Genomic DNA, 25,520 nt, shown 5'->3' on the forward strand with positions numbered 1-25,520 from the left:
GGCTGGTCTAGTAAACAAAAGGCATGTTCTCATAAAAGAAAGTAAGACTGAACTGTCTTGCATTGCCTCACTGCTAAAAGAAGACTCTCCATACTGCCAGGGTAAATTCACGAGCACATAACCTTGTGAGAATCATAATGGAACCCTTTAAATAGTCTTGTACTTTCCCGTCTCTCCAGGACTCGGTCCTCAGATCAAGCAGGTCACCCAGTACTCCTTGTCCTTGTGTCTGCAGGAGCTCTGGTAGAGCTCAATCCAATCAGTGACACGGGGTGCCATAATAGAGTTGATGACCTGCTCTGTGTAGACCAACAGAGAAGAAAGGGAGATGGAGCAAGGGGACATTTTTAATGCCGTCCTAGCAACACAATCCTATCCAACTCCTAAAGCCATGCAATTTCTCCACTCGCAGCAAACCACTGAAGAGAGGGCAAACATGGGTGAGGTCAAGAGCAGAGATGCTTTGGGGTGCCACAGGCAAGAGGATGTGAGAGGAGAAAGGCTAAGAGTCAACCAGAAGGGCGGTAAGTGATTTGCATTTTCTTTGGTAACAGAATCAGAACCTCTTCGTGTCAGGTAAAAGCTGGGATGGGGAGTAAGGTGAGAGGTGCAGAAGGGAGCCGGTGAACTGCGTTAATATCCCCCACAGAAAGCCAAAGGGCTCGGCGAATGCTCAGGGGCTCAGGGATGAGATGGGAGAACTCGCGGGAAGAACAAGAAGTGAGTCAGGCTCTCCAAGAGCGAGAGAGATGTGGGCAGCGCGGCTGGGCCTCACACTATGTATGGCACCAATGCCAAGCGACAGGGCGGCTATTTGAGCATCCTTTGCCCTGCAGCCAACTTCCTACAGAATACAGATGGGCAAAATCTCAGAGCCAGCAAGATCTGGGTGGTAAATAAAACTGTCTGAACAAAAACAGCAGAAATGGAATTAAGTGTGTGGATGAGGGGTAGGGGTGTGTGTGTGTGTGTGTGTGTGTGTGTGTGTGTGTGTAGAATTTCCCCAGTGACACAGCGCTTATTACACACCAGATAAGTCCACAAGTTTAATCCTAGCAAGAACCCAAGAACACAGGGCCGTTGTCATCCCCATTTTCAAAATATGTACATCGAGGCACAGAAAATGAAGCAAGTAGCAAGTGGATGGCATAGGATTTGACCAATCCAGCTGCAGAGCCTTAGAAAGCACATGAGGTGGGCATTTTCCATTCCTTCTCCTCCTTCTTTCACTGGGAGTGAGCCCCTCTCCATCTGTCTCCTTCCCAGACCTCAATTCCGAGTTTCTACCATCAGATCAAGACCAGCTCTGTGAGCAGGTGGCGGCAGGCTCAGGCTCTCTCCTGGGCTTCAGCGTCTTGAGAACATGGTCACTCTGAAGTCACACCATCACCGTGGCAGCTAAAACCCTCCAATCTTGCTTCTGTTCCTCTGCAGCTCCTTTTGGAACCTTTTACCCATAACCTCCAAAGGCAAGTCCCATTCTCCTTTAAGACCGCTGGCATTGCTGAACGTCACCGTCCTGAATGAAATGAATGCTGTGACTTGTCTCTCCCCGTGAGTAGCTCTGCATCTTGACCATCTTTTCCATGGGTCCAGAAAAGACTGGTCCCAAAGCTGGACTGAACTCCCCAAAATTACATCTTTAAAGACCTTAAAGCACCCTGGCTTGAAATATAATTATTTCCACATCTGTATCTCCCTGTATCTCTTCATTTTCACAAGCGTTTGCAAAATGCTTAGTAACCTCCTGACGTTTTCACAAATTAAAGAAAACTTAAGGGGATGTCTTCTGCATCTTGTCTCCAGCACATGAGAGGTTAGCTCCCATATTTTTTTCCCCTGAACCACAGTACCTGGTTCCTGTGACCAATCAGTGTCTTTTACAAAGTCTCCTGTGTACAAAAGTCATCTGGGGGAAGTCGAGATCTGAGGATAGTGGTTCAAAGCCAATCTGGACAGGAAAGCCCAGGAGACTCTTATCTCCAATTAAGTGACAAAAAAGCCAGAAGTAGAGCATTGGCTCAAACGTTACAATGCTACCTATGAGCACAAATACTAAGGGAGAGCATTCAGGCCTTGAGTTCAAGCCCCAGGACTGGCACAAAAAAAAGAAAGAAAGAAAGAAAGAAAAGCCAATTGCCAGGCATTGCTTGTATGTGCAGATGTGGGGGGAGGGGGGTCAGGAATGTGCATTTTGTTAGGACTCAGGTTGATTATAATGTGGAGGGTGGATTACTGGAACCAAGCCCAGCCTTTTGAAAAATCAGATCAAGGAGTTTCTCAACATCAGATTAGAAGTGTAAAACGTCTTTCTCACAATGTTCAGGTGGGAAAACAGCAGTTCTTAAGAGACTGTCACATCTTAAACGGCTGTGTGATTCAGAAGCACACAGTCTGTTTAATCCTTCTATCTACTCAGTAAACATTTAGCAAGCAAAGTGCACATGAGGTCTTGTACAAACATTGTGCTGCGTGAGGTGCAGACAGGGCCAGAGCCCTGTGTAATGACATGTCACACAATAACACTATCAGGATGCTGGAAGACAGGGTGCATGGTCCTTTCTAATGGATCCAGGGCTCCTGCAGGGTGGCAGATCTACAACATCAGCTGTAACCTGCCTACACTGTGTCCTTAGTCCCAACTAGCAGACATGACCTCCAGAGAAGAAGAGATATTCAACTCCAAAAGAACTCGAAATGCCCATGGCCCAAAACAGCATGCATCTCATGGAATTTATTTTTGAATCAGTAAGAAACTGACTCACTGAGCATTAGTGAGAAGGCCATGACAGTACTTTATAAAGGACTGATTCTTGCCGAGTCTCATCATGCTATGTACGACTAATGGAAAATCAGAAATTATAAAATTTTGCTTCAAGGGCACAATTACTAAAAATAATGCATAGAAAATTGCCTTCAGGCTATGGGACACGTAGGAAATGTAAATGAATTTCATGTTTACATTTGGATTCCACCTCCAAGATATCTATTAATGTATCTGCAAATATTCAAAAGCTCAAACACCCTACGCAATGGATACCCCACCACATTGGTTAAGAACCCAGGAAATGTCTCAGAAGGCACACCCGACAAGGGAAGACACGGAAGGCATCGTAAAGGTGAGCCCTCTAAAGGGTTCAAGAACCACAAGAACAAGTAAAACACCAGCCTATATTTGTCCCCTCAAAAAACACTATGCAATGAAGCTCCAATGAGCAGTGGATGAGGAGGTAGACCGGTGAGTGCAAACCACACTGTGCAGCTGTACAGCTAAGAGTACTGAACTGGATGGAAGGCATCTTGTATTTAGGGGTAATGTTCCTGACTGTGGGATACTGCGATTCAAGTAAGAACCACGACTCCTGCTGCCAAACATGAAGCCATCATAACACACACACCTTCCCAATCCTCACTGGCTTATGAGAACTCACAGTTCTTTCCAATATGCACCTAAAATAATACATTAATCTCACCAATTTTATTCATTGCTTCCTTTGCCATAGAAGAGCCTTGAGAGAGACTTAGATCAAACATTAACTAGAAACGATCATTTTACTATCTATCTAGACATAGTGACATGCTGAAAAGACTTCAAATCAATCTAATACATAACAACAACTAATAAAATCCTTACAGTGCACATTCTAATTTTAAAGGATCAAATAAATGGTCTCTAATCAGAATCATATAATTTAACATCCTCATATAAAATAACTTAACAGCCACAATGTGAATATAGTAAATGCTTATCATTTTATTCTCAGGACTGAGAAAGGAAACTCTGTGTGTGTGTGTGTGTGTGTGTGTGTGTGTGTGTGTGTGTATGTGTGTGTGTTCATATATACATATATGTAAAATAACTAAATGTGATTAAGCTATAGCTTTAAAAGGCAAATGATTGCTAGGAACTAAAATCCAGAACAAAGTCAAAGTTCAAGCAAGATCAAGGAGAGAAAGAGTAGATTTTTACTTTGTGCATAATGTAATTTTTAAGTGATAAAACATATAAATGATTTAGACAAATAAGAAATGCCAAATAATAGTCAATAAATAATGTTCAGTAGAAAATGCTCAATGGTATGTTTATAAGCACTTATGCAAAATTGGAAGAATATAGAAATGGGAATATATGGAAATAAATATATAAATGGACTTGTTTCCTAATGTCAAAACAGACAATATATTAAAAAAAAAAAAGCTAACATGCTGATTTCCTTTCCTTTTGGCTACAAAACTGAAACTTTATATCTGGAGGAGAACGGCAAAAGGAGAAAGTCCTGCCCGAAGTGTTAAATATTCATCAATCCTCCTCAGCGCCCTTCTATCAGGAGGGGAAGCTGCAGAGTCAAGTGAGTTAAGCAACAGAGAGAATGTCAGACAGGATGACATGAACCCCAGGCAGATCTTAATGGCTTCACAAGATTTTCCCTCTCTGAAAATCAGGACACACTTACTGCTGTTTGTGTTAGGTAATTAACAGCTGTAAAACACACTGAAAGTAGAAACTGCTAAATAAATAATGACTGCCAAAGAATTTTACTCATCATGTGCTAAATAATAACGATGAAACATGGGCTTCTAACTTTATCAATTTGTTTCCAAATTAATAATGCAAACAAGATTCCAATCTCATTAACATGGCTTAGCACAGTGTTAACTAGCAAGTTAAATTTAATGACTAGAAACACAGAAGGCGTCCTGTCTCCAAAAGCAGTTGATGTAACTCTTCACGCAGCAATGAAAACAAAGCCATGCTCTATTCCTGTAAATGCAGAAAATATCACTATTCTGTCTGTCTTTGGGTGATTTCAGGAAGCTATTCTACTTAAAAGTCCACTAAGCAATAAACCCTTAAGAATTGCTATTTCTTCCAAACTTGATTTTGAAACTAATCATAGCAATATTTAAGATATTTTCTGGGAAATTTACAATCTAACTAACATCCATAATGACTGTTCTCTACATTTTTCTATCTATAAGGTATAGCATTATTGATGTTTTAAGCCTCCATCTAAGACCTCTGCAAACATTAAAAAAAACAAAACTGTCAATGGAGAAAACAGGGATGAGATGATAAAAACACCAATTCTAGACCTTCCTTCCAAACTTTCTGCCTCACTGTTGTCACGAGTATGTTGCAAGATTTAAACTATGCAGAGACCAGGAGAGCTGACACTACTGTACAACTTTTATCTTTTCTTTTTCTCTGGCATGTATATTCTTATGAGCTTCAGATTTCTGTGAAATCTTGGAAAAACAAAAAATTATACAAGTCATGGGAAAACATGAAGGATTCAATTCATTTTAATTATTTCTCATTAAAAAGATACTTTTTGGAAAAATCAGCAATCTGGCTAAATCCAAAATTTGATCCAGATTGTAGTCACAAAATGTATTATTCTATGAATGCCCTGTATACTTACAAATAAAGGGTAGCTATAGATGGCAGTTTCAACATCACTGACTACAAAATATGTATCTTAGTTGTTACCCATTTGGGGAGGTATTTAGCCCCCACTCAATTAGTATTTCAAGGGAAAATTAAATATCTACAGAAGAAACTCAAATAAAGGGTATTATTCGTATTAAAATGCAAACATATCATTTGATTCTTATAATAACCGAGCCCTCAAACACCAATTTTAGTGACTCATATTAATTTAATTGTGACATTAGCTTTCATAATCATAGATGTAAAAAGACCACTGTGTTCCAAACATAATTATCTCGCCGGCATTTCATTGCATGAAATTATTAGTTAAGAGGAGCGCCTTGGAATGCATTTGTATTTGATTAGTTTCACTTGTTTAAGAATACTGAATAATTTAAAATCTGTTTAATCAGACGGGAAACAAGAGGAGCGATTCTGAGTGCTAAATTCTCCTGCACTCTGTCCTTGCTGGGGGGCGGGGGGGGGATCCCGGGTCCCCTCAAGTTCTCCCGACGATGATGAATGACACCTACCTTCTAAGTGAAGCCACAGTAGCCGTCCCTTCACGCTGACCACAGAGGCCACGCAGAGTTCTCCTGGATTCCTGGGATTCACAGCTTCGAGTTTCATGTTCTTGGTGAAACCCCGGCTAAATGATGTCTAAAAGGGAAACAGAACCAGCCCTGAGCCAGCGGCCGACATAGCAGGCCACCTAGGCGGCCACAGGAAGATCATTTGTGAACGAACCTGAGGAGAGGACCGTGCCTTCTCATTCTCGCTGCCCAGAAATAAGGACTAATACTTACTAAAGGAGAGTAGACACACATTCTCTCTTTCCAGTCCTTTATGCACCCTAATCATATTGATCCTGCACCTCGATTCTATTCTCCACATTTTTGGTTGAAGTCCTCCCTGTAAACCTTTGAGGGGGTGCAGGTAGGCAAATGGACTGACTATGTGCCACCTTTTTCTTTAAAAGGACATTTGAAGAATGCCCTCCCGTGTTTCTTTCTGGCCGTTTGGTTGTAGTTGTTGATTTGGTGTCAATAATGGGGTTTGAACTCAGGGCCTCAAGGTCTTGCATGGCTATTTTGCTCAAGGCTGACATGCTACCACTTGAACCACAGCTCCATTTTAATCTTTTTGTTCATTAACTGGAGGTCAGAGTCTATTGGATTTGTCTTCATGGGCTGGCTTCAAGCCACAATCCTCTTATTTCAGCCTTCTGAGTAGCCAAGATTACAAGCGTAAGCCACCAGTGCCCAGCTTAGCATTTCTTATACAGTAGGTCTTCCAGTGATTACCTTTAGTATCCTTTTTCCCTTTTGGGTTTATTTATTTCTGTTCACTTTTAAAATTAAGCTTTCCAAATTTTACATAAGGTCGGGATGGAAGACCAAGGAGGGATTCAGTCTCAAGGTCTTAACCACAAGTGAGATGCAAATCAGCTCCTTCACACATCCTCACAAAAACCTCCTCCAGTACCGGGCACCCAAGCCTGGCTCCTCAGCCTGCAAGTCCAAGCAATTTCCAATCTATGTCTTGTCCTTTTATTTTATATTCATGTAAATGGAATCACACTATATGGAGCTCTTTGAGTCTAGCCTTTTCCCCTAAGCCACAGGCATCTGAGATTCATCTACGCTATTGCAAGCATCAGTAGCGTGTTCCGTTTTATGGTTAAGTAGTTTATGTATCACTGTTTATCCATTTACCACTTGAGTCATTTGGAAGAGTAAATGATGGTGAACCAATCTGTTTACACACTCAGGTATAAGTTCTTATGTAAACGGAAGTATTTTAGTTTCTACAACAAAGTATATTTTCTCGTAGTTCTGGAGACTGCAAGTGTGACAAGATGTCAAGTTGGTTCCTTAGATGAACTGTGAGGGACCCAGTTCAACCCTTAACACACAGCTTCTGCTTCTTTGAAAATGACAAATCAATGCTACCCTTTGAAGAAACTGCCAAATTCTTTTCCAACGTGGCTACGCCATTTTGCATTCCCACCAGCAGTACATGAGGGTTCGCGATGCTACAAGTCTTCACCAACACTTTTAAACTTTTAGCCATTCTGATAGGTGGCTGGTGGAACGCGCTGGTTTTACTTGCATTTCTACTACTGACTGATGAGATAGGGCAAATCTTAGTCCTCTGCTTTTATCCTTAACTAGGCTACCTGGCACGTGCCCAACTCAAAGGTCAGCCACACATGTAGGTAGTGTTTATACCTAGAATGTGTGGTTTCCCTTGTCCGAAACTCCTCCCACTTTCCTGTTATCTTTGGTTGCCAAATTCTGTAATGTGGCTCATGAAGGCAGAAAAGTGTGTGAGTGTTCTACCATGCTTTAAGTTGTTCTCCAAGTTGACACCTCTGGCTGTGCTCAAGCCCAACGCTAAAAACAGGGGAAAGCAGGCCCAGGCCACTTCTTCCTATCCATCCACTCGCTCTCCCCCAGAACACCCTGCTTCAGTTCATTCTGCTGCTACTGCATGTATTTGTTTTCAGTACTTTGTCTGGAGTTGAACTGCTTCAGATTCAGAAGGGTCAATGACAAGCGAGTTTCCTCAGTCAATACTAGGAGCAAAATTCCTTATTACTGTTTTTAAAAAATGATATGAAACCTTCCCAAATCATTAATCACTACAAACTATAATTAGATATGTTACAATACTATAGCAACACATCTTCTTGGAAATATACAAAGGGACACAAACAGGTTCCTGTAAGTAATGGAGCCCGCTACTTTCCGTGACTTGTGAAAAGAATTCAAGGTACATAAATCATATTTGTGTCTTTCTACAAAAACAAGGTGAAAAATGTAATCGTATCTTTATGTAATCAGAATAAAACCACACGCTGCATGCTAAAAATATCAATTTTCTCTTTTCTTCATGTCTTATTGGAAATAGAGAACCAGAGATTTTTTTTCTAGGTGGCCTTTTTTTCCCTGTAAGTCATCTCATTTTATCCACACATATTATATATTGAATTCCTTCCTGATAATACAACTCAATAGGCTGCTTGAAAAACCTTTAAGTAAGTTCAAATGCATTTTATCTACTTAATAAAGGAAAGCTACCACCACCAAACCTATTTTCATTCCAACTCACTGCTTGAGGGTAATTTCTGAAGGATCAATAGCAAAACTGTTACCTCTGAGTTTATTTTACTGAGCATTTGGCTGTGCCAATCCATTTCATAACTGCCTCTGATTGTTAAACATCCCGGGGGAAATGTCTTCCAAGCATCCAATTCTATACCAGCTCTCTTGTAGTACACACAAGATGTGTGATTAAAAAGTGCATTCATAATAGACATTCCATTAAAGAGCACTTGTAGCAAGCTAGTAGTAATAATGCAATGCATATGCCAATAGGCAGACAACAAGTCTGCCTATTAAAATAAACAGAGCTCCAGAAACAAAGCCATTCCTAATGAATACACAAGCACAGTCATTAAAGCAGATTTAATCTTGGTGGCTAAATCTGGAAAATACAGATTCCAACTGAGTGTGTGACTTCTTGCTCTACAATTAAAAGCCACTTAGGCAAATCCTGGTTCAACAAAAGCCAAAGATAGAAAGAAAAAAGAATAGGAGGAGGAGGAGGGAAGAGGAAGGAGGAGATGGCTGCAAAAGCTTTAGTGGAACTATGCAGTCCTTCCCTAAGTACAGAACAAAGGGACTGTGTAAAAATTCTCTTCCCACAGCTGAAGACTCAGGGAAGGCATCTGCATTGCTCTTATAATGTAGAAAGCACAATCCCAAATGGACGTTGGGGTGTTCAAGGGTGTAAATGAAAGACAGCCAGGCAGTGGATTCTGAGATGGTGACGTCAGTGTCACCACACTGATGGCCAGTAAGGTGTCACTGCACTTAGTAATCCTGAGGGCTCACGGGCTGATGTCTTCATGGGGCTATACGGCTGTGACCCCATCACTTAAACACATGCCATGTAGTTCTTGAACACTACAGAGACACTGTGTCAGTGAAAGCAATGTCTTCCAGTGGCAAGGTCATTTAGCCATTTCCTCCTGGATTTATGAGGACATGTGAACCCAGCCTTCCTCTTCACATTCTATAATCTGATTTTGACTTCTGCTCTGTCTTGAAATTCCACTAAGCAGACCCTTTCCCCTCTGGTTTTCCATAGTGTGTGATCCTGTGGTAGAGAGGACTTCACGGGTGACTCAAAGTCAGTAGTGCCGGGAGCTCAGGCTCAGAGACAGTCTGACAAGAGTATGCTTTACAAAACTACCTTGTATAACTATGCGAATGCACACACTGGCTTGCTATCACACATCCTATGTTTACTACAGATGGCTACCATGCACTGGTGTTTGCACTGTCTTCCACGGTATGGAATCATAGCTGGGGTACAGGAGCTCTCAGCCGAGACTCATTTCTTGGCATTATTTACAACAGGTGGGAGATTAAGTCTCTTCAACGGATGGTAAAGCCATGTAATATATGTCACTACCAGACTACTGTAGTTAGAACGAAGGATTTCATCCCCTCCATCTTTTTTTTCTTTCTTTTCTGCTGGCTATCTCATGTGCTAAGTAAGTCTCTCAACAAAATGAGAACCATCCATTAATCAGGAACACCTGGAAATATTCTGTAAGCAATAAACAGCCCTTTAACAGGCTCAAGTCATTGTCTATTCATTAGTTAATGTGCTCCTACAGCCAAAGGTGAACTTTCGAGACACTCTGAAGGTTGTATGATTCTGGGAGACAGCAACTTATGAACTCTATCGTGAACAACATCCATGATGTATGAAGGGGTGAGCAGAGGAGTCTCTTACATTTCTGAAGCAGAAGGGAGGGGCTTCCTCTGCTGCATGCTGCTTATGGTAATCTGCCCAGTCAAAGTCCTGGCCAGAGTAACCTGTGAATGACAAAATATATGTGTCATTAGCTAGGCTAAGTACCAGGAAAATGACCAACCCTTACCATAGGTGAATGACTAGAACAAAGAAGTGGTCACTGCTAGGTCGCTGAAACACACACACACACACACACACACACACACACACACACACCAAACTTCCTGAGGTGGAGGGGAAGGGCTGGCTAGAAAACCTTAGATGAATATAAAACATTTTGGAATGCTCATATCATATTTGGGTCTTGGGTAGAGACAACATCTGCTTAGATAAAACTTTCTAATTTAGAAAACTTTCCCATGGAAGTGAACATGTAACTCAAGAGGTAGAGCACTAGCCTTGAGAGAAAAATCCAATTGAGAGCATGAGGACCTGTGTTCAAGCCCCAGTACTGGCGCACGTGCGTGCGCACGCACACACACACACACACACACACACACACACACAGTCACCTCTATTTCTTACATATAGACATCTAGCTGGGCTTTAGAGCCAACTTTTAATGGGCTTTAAAATGTCACCCTCTGTGTTTTCTTAGATCTGCATTCAATTCTTCTATATATCCAAGCTTTGAGAGTATCTGCAGGGAGCCATTTTAATCTAATAATTTTTAGATATAATCAAGTCTTGCTGAGTATTATCTAAGCAGCAATTAATTATTCTGCCTCTAAAATTCACTCATTTGCTTAAATGTTGGAACAGCTTAGACTTTTCTTCCTTCTCCTCCTCCTGTGGGGGAGTCTTATTCACTCCATCAGTTAAAATTCTTTTCCTTTGGGCAGATAATGAGCTCTCTTTGTAAGGCAGTTTTGTGACAGCTCAGAAAATAACTGCTACATAAAAACAAATTGCCATGGATTGTATAATAGAGACAAGAGGGGTCAATTATACTCATTAATCAACAAAGACAGCACAAGAAATGCTGAGGCTGTAGCCAGGAAAACATGTTTTCAGCCTGGAGGGAGGAGGAAAAAGAGTAGAGAGGAGAAGAAAATAAAAGGAAATAAAACCCCTTGGGCTATTAAAATTTGCAACAAGCTGCCCTGGGAGACAGTTAAACCATAGCCATTAGAGTTATTTAAGCATTTATTAGTGTTTATTCTGAATGAAATTCCAAGTGTTCCAGATCCAAAAGAGAAGACTCTCTTATGATACAAAGCCATTGACATAAACCAGCTTCCCTTGCAAACATTTCTCTTGGCAGTCCAAATAGATGATTCTTTTGAAAAAGTATTTGACAATAAATAAATATACCCATGCCCTTTGACCGGACAAGTTAACTTCTGGGAACTTATCCTATTAAAAAAATGACCCAGAAAATGGTCAGACATTAAGGTACTTTGAGCATTATGATTGGTAATCTTTGTGGAGGAGAGAGAAGCTGAAATATTTTTTTCTATCCACAAAAAGTACTGAGAAGTCTCCAAGTTTATCCAGTCCATGGAATGCTGTGCAACTTATTGAAAAAAAATTATGAAAAAAAGAAGGAAAAACAGATTATCATGGCTATTGCAGAACAGACTGCCGCAAATTTAATGCAGATGAATATAAAACTATGCAACAATCGGAAAAATTAAAGAAAACCTTAAGAATAAACACTGAGATAATTAGTGTGGACTTGGGGCTGTTTGGATTGATTTTGTTGTTGCTGTTGTTTGTTTTTTAAACTCTGTCATTTTCAGGATGTCAATGATAAGCACAAAATGATTTCAAGGGACAGAAGTTACTCGGTAAGAACATCTGTGCTCTACTTTACAATATAATTGTAGCATGGGCCAGTGTGTGCAAATATCAAGTTTATTGAGGACCAAAATATAAGACACACCAAAACAGACATTCACAGAGCAGGCTCTCAATTCTGTCTCATAATCTGCGGTTCATCCAGCAGCTCTCTTGGGCACCAATTCAATGCACCACTCTTGAACGCTCATCTCTCCCCTTGCAAGTGCGTGCTTTTACTGCTTTGGGGAAACAACCACACATTCTCGGAATACCCAATGAGGCCACACACTCAACAGCATTTCTTCCTGGGACAAACATCCGCATGGCTCAGCTGAGGAGGTGAGACGCACAGAGCTGGCCAGGCGGAATGGCAACAGGAGCCGTCTGCCCGTGCCGGAGCACGTCCTTCTCAGTGTGCTCGACATTGCTTCACACAGGAGTTCTGATAGTGCATGGGTTCACAGGAAGGATGGCGACCACCCAGAGAGGGACTAATGCATTTCTTCTCATCAGATTGTCTGCTAAAATAGCCATGTGGCTGGGGAATACATCCCAGCAGAGCAAACAGGACATACCAAGCCTGAAGGAGAGGATGCGCCACCATGACGTAGGAACAACATCATGCTGCGGGTGGGACAGATTGAACAGGGGCATTCACAACATGAGACTAGACAGGGCAGGGACGTTCAGAATCCCAGGGACCTCGAGTGAGGTGGGAGACACTGGAGGGTCAGAGGACGGGTAGGATGTGTGTAATTTATGTTCTGATGTGATAAAGCTGACTGCAAGAGTGAATTAAAGTCAAGAAGCCAAGTGACTACAGGAAGGGGATGGTACTTAATGGTCACCTGAGCTGAGTGGTAATAAAAACACACAGTCAGATCCAGACACAACATACAGTCCACTTCTGGAAATACGGACAAGATCAAAGATGACTGAGTCTTCACCTGTATCCAGTTTATTTCATTTATTAAAAGTCTGAGTCAAACACGGTGCAATGTTCACACCTTTTGAAAGAAGGAGTGTCTGTATCGTTTTCTCTGCCTTTTCTGAAATATAACGGGTGGCAGGATGGAAGCGGGATACCAGCAGTGCTGAGGTTTGTCTTTAGGAAGAGTATGAATTAGGATTCACCGTCTGCCCCAGTGATCATTAAAACACGCTTCTACTTCCCACATTCTGGTAAGTTAATGTGTCTATTAAACAGCCAGCTAAGAGACAAATCAAAGGCTAAAATGAGCCATTTGCTTCACACTGTGGTCCCATGGTTTTTACAAAAGAAATTGAACATTTCTTACAGAAGATCCTTGCAGGGCAGAACGCTTCCTCTTCTAAGTCTATGATCTTTGATAGGACATGCCGCGAAGGATAATGACATAATCCAAAGATAGCAAGTCACGACTGATAACCTACACACCTTCCTACTTCCTTTATTTGTGTATGAATTTGTTCAGTCTAGACTCTTCATAGGGCCTCTGAGGTTGACATGTTGTTTGTTTACTGGGTTTAAATTAATGGAATCAAATCTTCAAGGTTCTATCCTTTGCTTAACAGGGCAAACACTTAAAGAAAGCTACAGAAATTTCCTCATCGGCTTTAGCTTAAATATCTTGTCCTTAGGTCTGGGAATAGATTTTTAAAAACAATTAATAGCGCTGGAGCCAAAACAAGGCCTTGGAAGATCTGTGTTCTTTGCAGTCTCCTTCAGCACCAGACTGGCCTTCCTTTCCTCTGCTGCTCCCCACTTAATATTATTTAGGGACAAGTCAACTCATAACACAAGCAGCGTTCATGGTTTTTAAAGGAATCTCAATACTGTAATTAATTCCTGGAGAACATGTGAAATCATCTGACAACAAGGGTAATAAAGCCAACATATTCTAAAAATAAACCTCAGAATTCAAATCCAATACAACTGATTTAACAACAACCACCACAAAAGCTTCTTCTTTTATATATGTATAAAGCAAGGAATGATGTTTGAGAAATTCCACAGCAGGAATCCCAGCCTTCAGGTTGAGATAAGGCATGCAATAAACTACCTCAAAAGGAAACTCTAAACCACACTAGAAAACCCAACACGTCTAAATTCTCATTCATTTTGATTACAAAAATAAATATATTCCACTGTCATAAGATTGGAAGAGAGGCCAACAAATAAAGCCACAAATGTGTAACAGCCATCTGCACTTGGAAGATTAATCCCTAAAAATAGAGAATTCACAAACTGTTTCAAAGTCATGGTTCATTAATACCTGCGAGTCCTATGTAGGGCTACCAAGATTCCCCAGAAGTAATGAGATGAATGGATTTTTATGGAGAATGTAGGGATAAGAACAGCAGAAACCTTAGCTATGATTAAGCAGAAAATAAATCAACCACGGCCTCAGGATTCAAGTATCACTTAAAACCTCAATTCCTCAGGTAGAAAATGATCAAGGTTAAAACAAAGACATAATCTTAAAAAGCCCTTTCTAATATTAGATTAAAAAAACACTTCTACTTTTAAAAGCAGAAAACACGTATTTAGTAGCAAAAAAAAAATGAAAAATTAGGTGCAAGTGGTCCACACGTGGAATCCTAGGTACTTAGAAGAATGACATCCAAGCTAAATGGGTCAGGGAAACTGTGGAGCTCCATCTCCAAAACCAGCAAGATGCTAGTATGGCTCAAGTGGTAGAGTACCAAACAAGCAAGTGCAATGCCTTGAGTTCAAACACCAGTGCCAGAAAAGAGAGAGACAGAAAGACAGAAAGACAGAACCTTGAAAAGGTAAAAATAGTATACTCATCCCCCTGTACCAAAATCTATGGGGCACAAGTTCCATATATAAAAATGATATAATATTTGCATATGACCTACTCACATCCTTTGTGTACTTTAGATCGTCTGTATATTATTTATCACCCCTAGTCTGTATTCTATATATACTTGCACCCATAGGCTCTCTTCCACAGTAAAGTCTGAGAATCTTTGTTCTTCTACATTCATCGAAATGAAATCCCTCTCTTCTCAATAGGGACTTTTACCTCATCTACAAAAACATGTCGTATGTGAATATGAATTTCATTTGTATTTCTTTCATTACAATGAGTTTGCTAAGAGTCTCTGTGTTACCTATACTATGTGTTAAACTATTCCAATTTCTTGCTGACTTTTTTATGTTTAAGTTGCTAATGTTTGGGATTTATTTGGGGGGGTGTTCTTTATTTAACTAGTTAATAAATAAAAATTATATTTCGAGTAAACAGAGTCATGGCTACCAGACAATTCTAGTATATTACTATAAACCTTGATGAATAACACTCATCATTTCTTGAATGCTTTGAGGGTTTAAAAGGAGTGAGCTGGACATCAGTGGCTCATGCCCGTAATCAGCTATTTGGAAAGATGAGAGCCAAAGGCGACCAGTTCCAGGCCAGTGCAGGAATATAAGGAAGAACGCTGCTCAAGCAATAGCTGGGTGTGGTGGCATGTGCCTGTCATCCTAGCTACTGCAGGGAGTGAAAAACTGGAGGATCTCAGTCCAGGTGTGCACTTAGGCAGGAAGTACAACCCTATGTCAAAAATGACTAGTCTATAAGAGGGCTGAGGATGTAACTCTACATGAAGGACACCAGTATAGTGACAACTAAGCTCTGAGTTCAGACTTTGCCTCCCAGAAGTTGTCACTGAGTTTTTCTTCATGGCAGGCACATTACTGATGAAGAAACTTCCTTTCAACTTCAAGATTTTATAAACGACATGTTTTTACTTCCTATGGAGGAGGGAACAGTTCAGAATTTTATTTCTTCAAATAACACAAATACTTGGGTGGCAGGCAAAACACAGATGACAGTGCATAGTTATTAGGAATTTAAAAGTTTCAGATATAAAATAGTTAACTTTAGTGTTATATGTGTGTAGTTCTCTCACTGAATTCTTAAAAATTCAATTATATTAGCGTCAAACAACTTTTAATATAAAATCCAAATATCCAGATAGGCACACCTATTTTCCTCGTAACTATTCAAGCTAGGCCAACAATTTATTTTCGTACAGTTCATAGGCTACCCATTTAAAAACTCTAATGACACTCATACAGTGAAGCTTCTGCCACAATTTGACTAATCAAGCAACCAAAACATTGATATAAATACTTTTCCTTTTGGAATTTCTAAACAGCCAATTATTTACTAGACATGTGCAAAGCCTATGCACACAGCATTTTCGATATCTAGAAAAGGTTCCTCCTGGATGACATTGGCTCCAGCCCCCACATATTTTATTATGCAAGTTAGAAGAAACAAAGATGGCCCTAGGATAGGATGGGCTTTCAAACTTGGTCGGTGATGAGTTTTTGACTCCTATAGCAGGAAAGTCCATCTTATTACTACCAAGAGATCACCAGTAATAGAAACTGGATGGCTATATTAAAAGTTTATGAAAATACTTAAGACTTATGATCTGTTTGATTTTGCAGAGCACTTGAGGCCTATTGTAAGTATCCATATTGAATCATGAAAATGGAAGCACAACGATTTGTGCTCAGGTCCAGAGGCTGCTGAGGACTGAAACACAAACATACACAGAGGAGTTGTCTGCATGATGAAGCACAGATTTATAGCCAGGCCTCTTGCCCACCATTCCTGATCTGTGGGCCCTTGAGCATATTATGTAATCTCTCAGTGACTAAGTGGTTTCATGGCACTCTTTTGGGGACTAGATGAGTCAGACACTTAAGACAGTGACTGGGTATATGCAATAGAATTTTACTCATTCATCAGGAAGAAAGATATTATATCATTTGCAGGGAAATGGATGGACCTGGAAAAAATGGCTACAGGAATTAAGTCAGGCTCAGAAAGACAAAGGACTCCTGTTTCCTCTCATAGGTGGAAGTGAGGTCTAAAGTATATAGAATCATATGCATATACCCATGAATGTATTAACTAAAGTATGGTATGTGTAGGGCATGTGTATGGCATGTGTTCCAATGGTGGAACTCCTTTGAACAACAGTTTAACAAAATGAATACCACAACACTGGAACATGGGTTGGGGGAGAGCTAAAATTTGAGGTCAAGGGGCAGAGGGCAGACAAATGAAGAGAAAAATGTGGGTGAATGCAGACCCAATATTGACTGTACATATGTGAAAATGGAAGTAGGTAAATGGAGGAGGTGAGTGGGATTGGGAGAGATGAGGAAGAATGACACTGAGATTCACTGCACTCACAAACTGACATGCGGAATTGAAACCTTTTGTACAACTACGCAAAGCTAATAAAAAACAAAAAAAATAAACCAGTGATTAGTAGCTACTGTTACGTGAACGTTTACCATAACATCAATAGATCAGGTGCCATGATTGTTATCATTTTAGTATGAAGAGCCAACAGCTAAGATGCAAACATGGAAAAGCATCTCCTCCCAAGGGATGAGAAGGAGGGGGAAAATATGCTTCAGAGAAGCCAGGCCCAACGCAAGGAAAGGGTGCACAGAGCTCATGACTTCCTCCAGACAAACAGAAACTTAATTCTCCCAATGTAGTCGATGCCAGAAATCATCATAACTCAAAAAGGTTAGTTCCCAGGTGGATACAAACCACTCATTTATGACTGCTGAAATCGACCCTCAGCACATTCATTTTTTTGATCTTCCCAGTGTTCTCCTCTGCTGTTTCCCTTAACTTGCTTCTTAAGTTCTCGCCTTTCATTTCACCATATAATCCTCCCTGAATGGACCTTAGGTCAGCCTGGGACAACAAACCACTTCATTTACTTACTAAGTACCCCAATCTTGGGTCCCAGTCTGAAATGACTTCAGTGTTTACTGGATCTCTAGTGAATTCCTGTGTGGGTTAGCACAGCAGACTGTTGGAGAGCAGAGAGCGGTGGAACACTTGGGGAAAATCGGACTTGTTGGACATAAAATCTCGAGAAATGCCTCATTTGCATTTCGTTGCATTTCCAAAGGCACTTCTCAGACATTTCCAAGCCTTTCACTTCAATCCCTTGGTAACAACAGCAACCTAATAATACAGCGATTGGTGGAGGAGCAACGCTTTCCAGAGCCCCCTCCCCAGATGAAGGAGCTGCAGTCAGTCTAACCAGGAACTACCCAGTGGTTCCACTGGATCTCAACACAACCCAACACAAGCTTGTCCAGTTAAACAAAAGCATCGCAACAATGACAGTAAGTAAGGCACCACCCCGACTCACTCAAATCCCACTAACCTTTCTCAACACCTACCTTTAGGAGGAGTGAGGCTGACTCCATTTTTAAGGCACCATTGTACTGGCAAAATCCCCACAGAATCCGCATGGCACAGCATTGATAGTTTATTAGGTTCTGGTCTTAGGTCATCAATAGTCACTTGAAAAAAATGATTGTTAAAAACCTGAAAGAAGAAAAAAGCCAAAATGAATTCTTCCATATCACTTATATAATACTACCTAGCCCTCCACCCCCCGAGGCAGATCATGTGTAATGTACTTCATCAGAGAGAGTTCATCAGCACAATCCAGCATGTCAATGTATATTACTATGCTGATCCAGTGGCTAAGAAGTTAGAACTGGAAGCTGATGCTGGTAGCTCACACCTGTAATCCTAGGTCCCCTGGAGGATGAGCTCTGAGGATTGAGTTTAAAAGCCAGCTGAGGATGAAAGGTCTATGAGACGCTTATCTCCAAGTAACCAGCAAAAAGTCAGAAGTGGAGTTGTGGCTCAAGTGGTAAAGTGCTAGCTAAGCAAGACTACAAGGTCCTGAGTTTAAACTCAAGCATAAGGACAAAAAACAACAACTCTCCTTCAGCTTGTCAATTCCTCCCTTTAGTTTTTTGCATTTTTTTGTGTGTGTGTGTGTGTGTGTGTGCCACACACCATTTTGAGCCACAAGTCCACTTCCAGCATTTTGTGGGTTACTTGGAGGTAAGAATCCAAGGACTTTCCAACCCAGGCTGGCTTCAAACTGTGATCCTCAGATCTCAGCCCCCTGAATAGCTAGGATGACAGGCATGAGCCACCAGTGCCTGGTTCTTCCCTCTAGTTTTAAGCTGCTTAAATTAATTGTACCATAGTTGACACCACTGAGATTTCTTTTGTGAAGAAGAGGTATTATAATCTTAAAAGGTTTTATCAGTTCATCAAAAATGATGCCTTTCTATAATGAAAGTAATTTCACTTTCAATTGCTGTAAATGGATAAAGGCAGATGAGGAAAAGAAGGGAGAAATCTTAGCTTGTGGAAACCAATTTCAGTTTTCAAGTACAAACAGATGAGAGTCACTACTACCTAGACAACAAGAACACATTATTTTTTAGAAGGATTACAGCATGCAACTTCGCATAGAACACTATCACAACAAGGAAGTCGCCTTATTCCATCTAAGAGGAAGCCTCTGATTGGACAAATTCTGCAACTTAGAGCAGAAAGCTCCCTTCTAAAAGGAGGCCTTTGATTGGACACCTGTGACCTACAGCAGAAAGAGCTGAGAGTTGAACTGGATTGGAGAGACAGTGATCTCTCTCTGGTTGTTTGCTCTTGCTGTGCGTTCTTGCCAAAGAACATTTGGCTTTCAGCTGAAAGGACTGATTGTGCAGTGGCTGAGGAAAGGTGCCAAGGAAGAAAACCTACCTTCGTCACTGATGCAGGACAGATATGAAAGGGGTCACTCGTATTCACTGTCTCTAGCTTCATCCCAACTGTGAAGAGATGGCTTCGCAAATCTGCATGATCCTGCATCAAGAAAGATGGCAGTGTTGAGCAAGAGGGTCCTGTGAACACACTAGCAGAGTGTGTGTGTATATGTGTGTGTGTGTGTGTGCACTGTCCTTGAGCATTTTCTCGGGTAACTCAGATCTGATGGAAATAATTAACCCTCTCCCCGTGTCAAATTTCTAATTATGGTGAGATACTACGGATTTAATTATTTTCTACAGCTGAAATTGCTTTTCCAAGGGGGAGGCGTCAAGCCTTGGTGGCCATGTCTGCAATGTACACTGAGCCAAAAACAAAAACCCTCACGTCGCATGTTGCATTGCTTTGATCTTCCTAGGAGCTGTCTGCTGAAATACAGCAGGGTAATAGAGGCGATCCGTCATCCTAAACACAGCACGAGCATCTTCAGAAAACAGAAACGGTGGCCTCTTGCTGCCACAGCTACCTCACGAGGCATCAGCACACGCCCTCTGGTGAGAGTCCATCCGAACTCCTGTGCTCTTCACTGGCTCACCATGATCGAGGGTGAGCCCACAGGGATGCAAGCTGCCCTGTGGGACAATCAGAACTCCCATACAGCAAGAGAAGTAGCACCCCGCCCCAAACACTCTTTTTTAGTAGGTGTCTGACTATTTTATAACCTGGTCCCGGCAACCTGATGTGTGTGAGCAAGCGCTGGGGCATCCCTGCCTCCTTCTGGAAACAAATTTCAATATCCACTTCAGCTCTGTGGCGACAGATGAGGGTAGCTAGACTGTGGATGCCAGCATTTATCTTGCTGAGATGGAGGTCACCTCATCACTCTTATTCTGTATAAGTAATAGTGGATAAGTAAATGTACTTGCAGTCTGCCCCTGAGGAAATAATAGCCACAAATAAATCTTGCTAGGTCCAAACACATCATTTAGGTGTGAAATAAAAAAGTATATATACATATATGTGTGTGTGTGTGTGTGTGTGTGTGTACACATATAGGGACCTATTGCTTTTATATGCAAATCGAATGGATTTTTAATTAATTCAATGATGCCATTTTATATCCAATTCTGTAGACCCATCAGACTGTGCCTGGCCCCTTTCTCTTGGCCCTAACAGCTGGTCAATACTGCATCCAACAAATGCCCAGGGAAGAGGAACTATTTAAAAAGGATTGAGGGCTCCATTGTTTTCTGAGAGTGAGAGAGAGAGAGAAGAGAGAGAGAGAAAGAAGAGAGAGAGAGAGAGAATATAAATGCCCATAGAACCACAAGGACTAGTTCACTTTTCCTGTCCTCAGAGCAACTGGAAGAATCTCTGAGGAGAGGGTAACAGTGTTTAAAAAGAAATGTACTCATTATCTTATTTATGTAACTGTAACCCTCCTGGTCATCACCTTTACAATAATTTTTTTAAAAAAATAATCTTTATACCCAAAGATGCACAACACATGAAGATCTTGAGGAAAACAGTGCTACATTGGAGGCTAATCAGAAAAAGAAAGGATCCAGTAAAGTATGAGTAAAATGAATCAAAGCATCTAGCTCATTCTAAAGCTTTGTAAAATTCCTTAAGAACTAACAATCAACACTCTATAAAAAATTATATGCAAAGGGAAAAAAAAGCACAAGGATATATTCTTAAATGTAGCCAATGGCTTTCAACCAAGGCTACAACTTTCATAAATTCCTTAAGAACTTATAATCAACACTTAATAAAAAAAATCTATGCATGAAGCAAAGTACAAGGCAATATTCTTTGTTGTATGTGGTTACTTTCATCATTGATGTTGCAAATGAAAGCATTTGCTTTTAAAGCTGGCTGGGGAAGCTGGGTCAGAAAAGGAAAAAACAAGTTAATGCAAAGTAACACAGATATGAAGCAAGGAAGAGCTATAAACCACAACTTCTAAGACAAGAACTAAACCCCAAATGGGTGAACCGACACCTGAATTCAATGACTTTAAAATTGCCAGGTGCCTAGCTACTTAGGAAGCTGAAATTCGGAGGATCAGGGATTGAAGCCAAAGTAGACAAACATGGAAGACTCTTTCTCAACCAAATTTTGGGCCAAGTGACCCAAGTCAGTCATTCCAGCCACAGGAATAGGAGATTAGAAGGCTCTCAGGACTAGAGCAACCCGAACCAAAAAAGAAAGAAGTTCACAAGACTCCATCTCAACACGAGGCCTAACATAAGCAAATCCTGGATAGGAACTAAGAGCCCCACCGCGCCCCACCCACCTGACATCTCAGAAAATACTCAACCCAAAACCATGACTGGCAGCATGTTTCAGCAGTAGAGCACCTGCTTAGCAAGGGAGGGCCTGTACTGTACAAAAAAAGTAGCAAAAGAAGATTGAAAATCAACTTTCCTGTCAGACATTAGTGTTCCCAGTCTCTGAGTCATAGTTGTGAATTGTGTTGGTAAATATTTTCCCTTTTAAGGCACAAAACCCTTACACCTTTTATTCTAAAATAGTAATATAGTAAAACTTCCCTGAACACACTCAACAAGTTTAACAATCATTACTATGCTGGCTGACAGTATAAGTATACCCTTGAGTACAAATGACACATTGGTAATTACAACTGATAATAATGGCCATTGGTAATACATGTATTGGCAATATGGATAATATATTAGTAACTAATAGCCAAGATGAAAGCAATAGTTCACTTCAGTCCTTCTGTTTACCTCTGCTACAGGATGTTCTTTCTAGCTACATAAATCCTTTCAAAAGTACAAAGCTAAACCTGCTTGAAATCTGTCTCTAATCACAAGAAAATGTGTGTGTGTGTGTGTGTGTGTGTGTGTGTGTGTGTGTGTGTGTATCTTCTATCTCCAGGGCTCTTGGGGCAATTTCCATTTCCCACTTGCTTCAACTATTGGGGAGGCCTCCTAGCAATCTCAATTTCTAGTCTGCCCATTGCCATCACCCCTTCATTGTGTTTCTACAATATCTCGTATCATTTCAGATGGGAGGCAAATAACTCATGTATGTGGCTCTGCCTTCGGTTCCCAGCACATGGCTCCTAAAGCCCTGGAATTGAATTCCCTGGGGAAGAAGAGCAACATTGGCTCTAATGGGTCTCTAGGCCAGGCCCCAGATAAACTCAAGATAAGGGCTTGTCACCAGAAAAAACAAGAAATGAATTAAGGGTGGCAACATTCATCCTTCAACCCCAATATTGCCAAAAAAGAGGGGCTGAAGATTGAGTTAGTCACCCACTGCCAATGATTTCATCAAATCACTCATTAATTAATATAACCCTAAATGATGGGGTTCATCTGGAAGGTGATGTACCCCAACCTCTCTGTAAGAACAGAAAATGTTGTCTTTGGCCAACATCCTTTCAAGCCTCTTGCAAAGTACCTTTTCCATCTAGTTCATTCCTACCATTATAATATCTTTTAAATAATCCAGTGATTCTAAGTAAACTTTTCTTAGAGTTCAGTGAGCAAATAGTCAAGTTCAAAGATGGAATATTAGGAGCCCTGACTTAACAGCTATCAGAGTAGAGTACAAAGGTAGGGCATGATATCTCATACCTACAATTCCAGTTTCTGAGGAGGCAGAGATAGGAAAATAGGCAGGCCGGGGCAAAAGTACATGATTCTATCTGAAAAACAAACTGAAAGTGAAAGGACTGAGGTTGTAAGTCTCCAAGTGATAGAACACTTATCTGGCAAGTGCAAGGCCCTGAGTTCAATCCCCAGTACTGGGGGGCTCACGAGTTGGGGTTGATGTCTAAAGGACTAAGCCCTTGACCTATAGGGTCTGTGCAGCAACCTGAAAGTAGTCGGTGTCAGATACAAGTTAAATGGTAGGACGCCTACTTGTTATCCAGAAAGTTAGAGAACTGTTTATTTATTGGTGTTGGGCCGGGGGGGAGGGGGAACCTTACTGTAGTATCAGAAGTGTTGTAAAGTTATAAACATAAACTTTTTATGGAAACACCTCTGTTTTTGTTCTAAGCTACACAAAGCCTTATCCTTACTGTACTCAACATATATTACAAAGAGAAGATAGATATTTTGGGAGGATAACAGCATCCAAACACAGATATTTAAAGCCAGATCTTAAACATCCAAATAGTCCTATATATCAAACTTCGAATTTCTGAAATGAATCTGCAAACTATGAAGTACATTCTTCCATCTAATACCCAAAATATACAAGGAACTCAAAAAACGACCGCCCGCCAGAAGACTAATAATCCAATCAATAAATGGGCAACAGAGCTTAAAAGAGACTTCTCAGAAGAAGAATTAAGAGTGGCAAATAGACACATGAGGAAAGGCTCAATACCCCCACTCATAAAGGAAATGCAAATCAAAACAACTTTGAAATTCGATCGCACACTAGTTAGATTGGCCAACATCAAGCATTTGAATAACAACAAATGCTAGCATGGATATGGGGGCAAAGGAACCCTATTGCACTGTTAATGGGAATGTAAAGTAGTATTACCACTCTTGAAAGAGGTTTGGAAGCTCCTCAAAACACCCCAGCCAAACCACTTCTGAGCATCTACCCAGATCATTACAAGTCAGGATACGGAAAAGACACTTGCTCACTTGTTCACTGCTGTACTAGTCACAAGAGCCAAGTTACAGAAATAGCCCAGATGCCCTACAACAGATGAGTGGATTAATAAAATGTGATGTTATATACACAGTGGAATTTTACCCATCCATTAGAAAGAATAAGATGATATCATTTGCAGGGCAATGGATGGACCTAAAACAAAACATAGCTCAAGGAGACAAACGGCATATGCTTTCTCTCATATGTGGAAGCTAAATCTAAAATACAACTGAAATATAACATGATAACCTATACAGGACTCTAGGCATTCACATGTGAACAGTCCAACTAAAGGAGAATACTCTTAGGGGAGCAACACAAAGGCATAACTTCTCTAACATTTAAAATACTATTTATTGAAACAAAGTACATTCTTCCACTTTCCAGCCCCCTGTCTACTTTCTTTTTTCTTCTTTTTTATTACAGATATTTCAAGTAGTTGTACAAAGGGGTTTCTGTTTAACATTTCCACTTGTATGTATAATCCATCCTGGTAAGAATCATACTTTCCATTATTCTCCCCTACCCTCTCTCCTTCTACTTTAAGATCATATGGTGTGTGTGCGCATATACACACATGCAAATGTACTCATGAATACTGGTATCAGGGATTGAACTCATATTCCTCCGTTTTCTTGTTCAAGGCTGGAGGTCTACCACATGAGCCACATGGCTAGTCCAGAATTTTGCTGGTTAATTGGAAATTCAATCTAAAGTTTCAGATGTGAGTCTCCAGTACGAGCCTTCAGCTAACTTTTTTTTGTCGGTTGTAGGGCTTGAACTCAGCCTGGGTGCTGTCCCCGAGCTTCTCAAGACTAGCCCACTTGGGCCTCAGCACCACTTCCAGTTTTCTGGTGGTTCACTGGAGATAAGATTCTCAGACTTTCCTGCGCAGGCTGGCTTTGAACCGCAATCCTCAGATCTCAGCCTCCTAAGGTAGCTAGGATTACAGGCGAGGGCCACTGGCGCCCAGCAAGGTAACTTTTTAATCAGCATTTAAAATAATTTTTACAAATCTTTCTATGTTTATATAAAACACCAGTTTTAAAAGTAAGCCAGTAATAATGGAAATTTATAAGACTGAACAGCAAATAGTCTCGTGATTTGGGTGGTCAAAGGATTTGAGTCATATATTTGGAATATGAAGAAGATGTGACTCAAAACAATTAAGAGGCTGGGAATGTGGCCTAGTGGTAGAGTGCTTGACTAGC

General features: G+C 40.8%; 1 protein-coding gene across 1 annotated transcript in view; it reads right to left on the reverse strand.

Annotated features, from left to right (window-relative positions):
* Sfmbt2 (Scm like with four mbt domains 2) overlaps positions 1-25,520 on the reverse strand; it is a 136,071-nt gene that overhangs the window by 31,479 nt on the left and 79,072 nt on the right. The window contains 4 exon segments of the mRNA XM_048367408.1: positions 5,965-6,091; positions 10,241-10,323; positions 18,276-18,423; positions 19,660-19,761. Coding sequence (XP_048223365.1) covers positions 5,965-6,091; positions 10,241-10,323; positions 18,276-18,423; positions 19,660-19,761 — 460 coding nt within the window.

This window comes from Perognathus longimembris, chromosome 18 (assembly GCF_023159225.1).
Source record: "Perognathus longimembris pacificus isolate PPM17 chromosome 18, ASM2315922v1, whole genome shotgun sequence".
Lineage (NCBI taxonomy): Eukaryota > Metazoa > Chordata > Mammalia > Rodentia > Heteromyidae > Perognathus > Perognathus longimembris.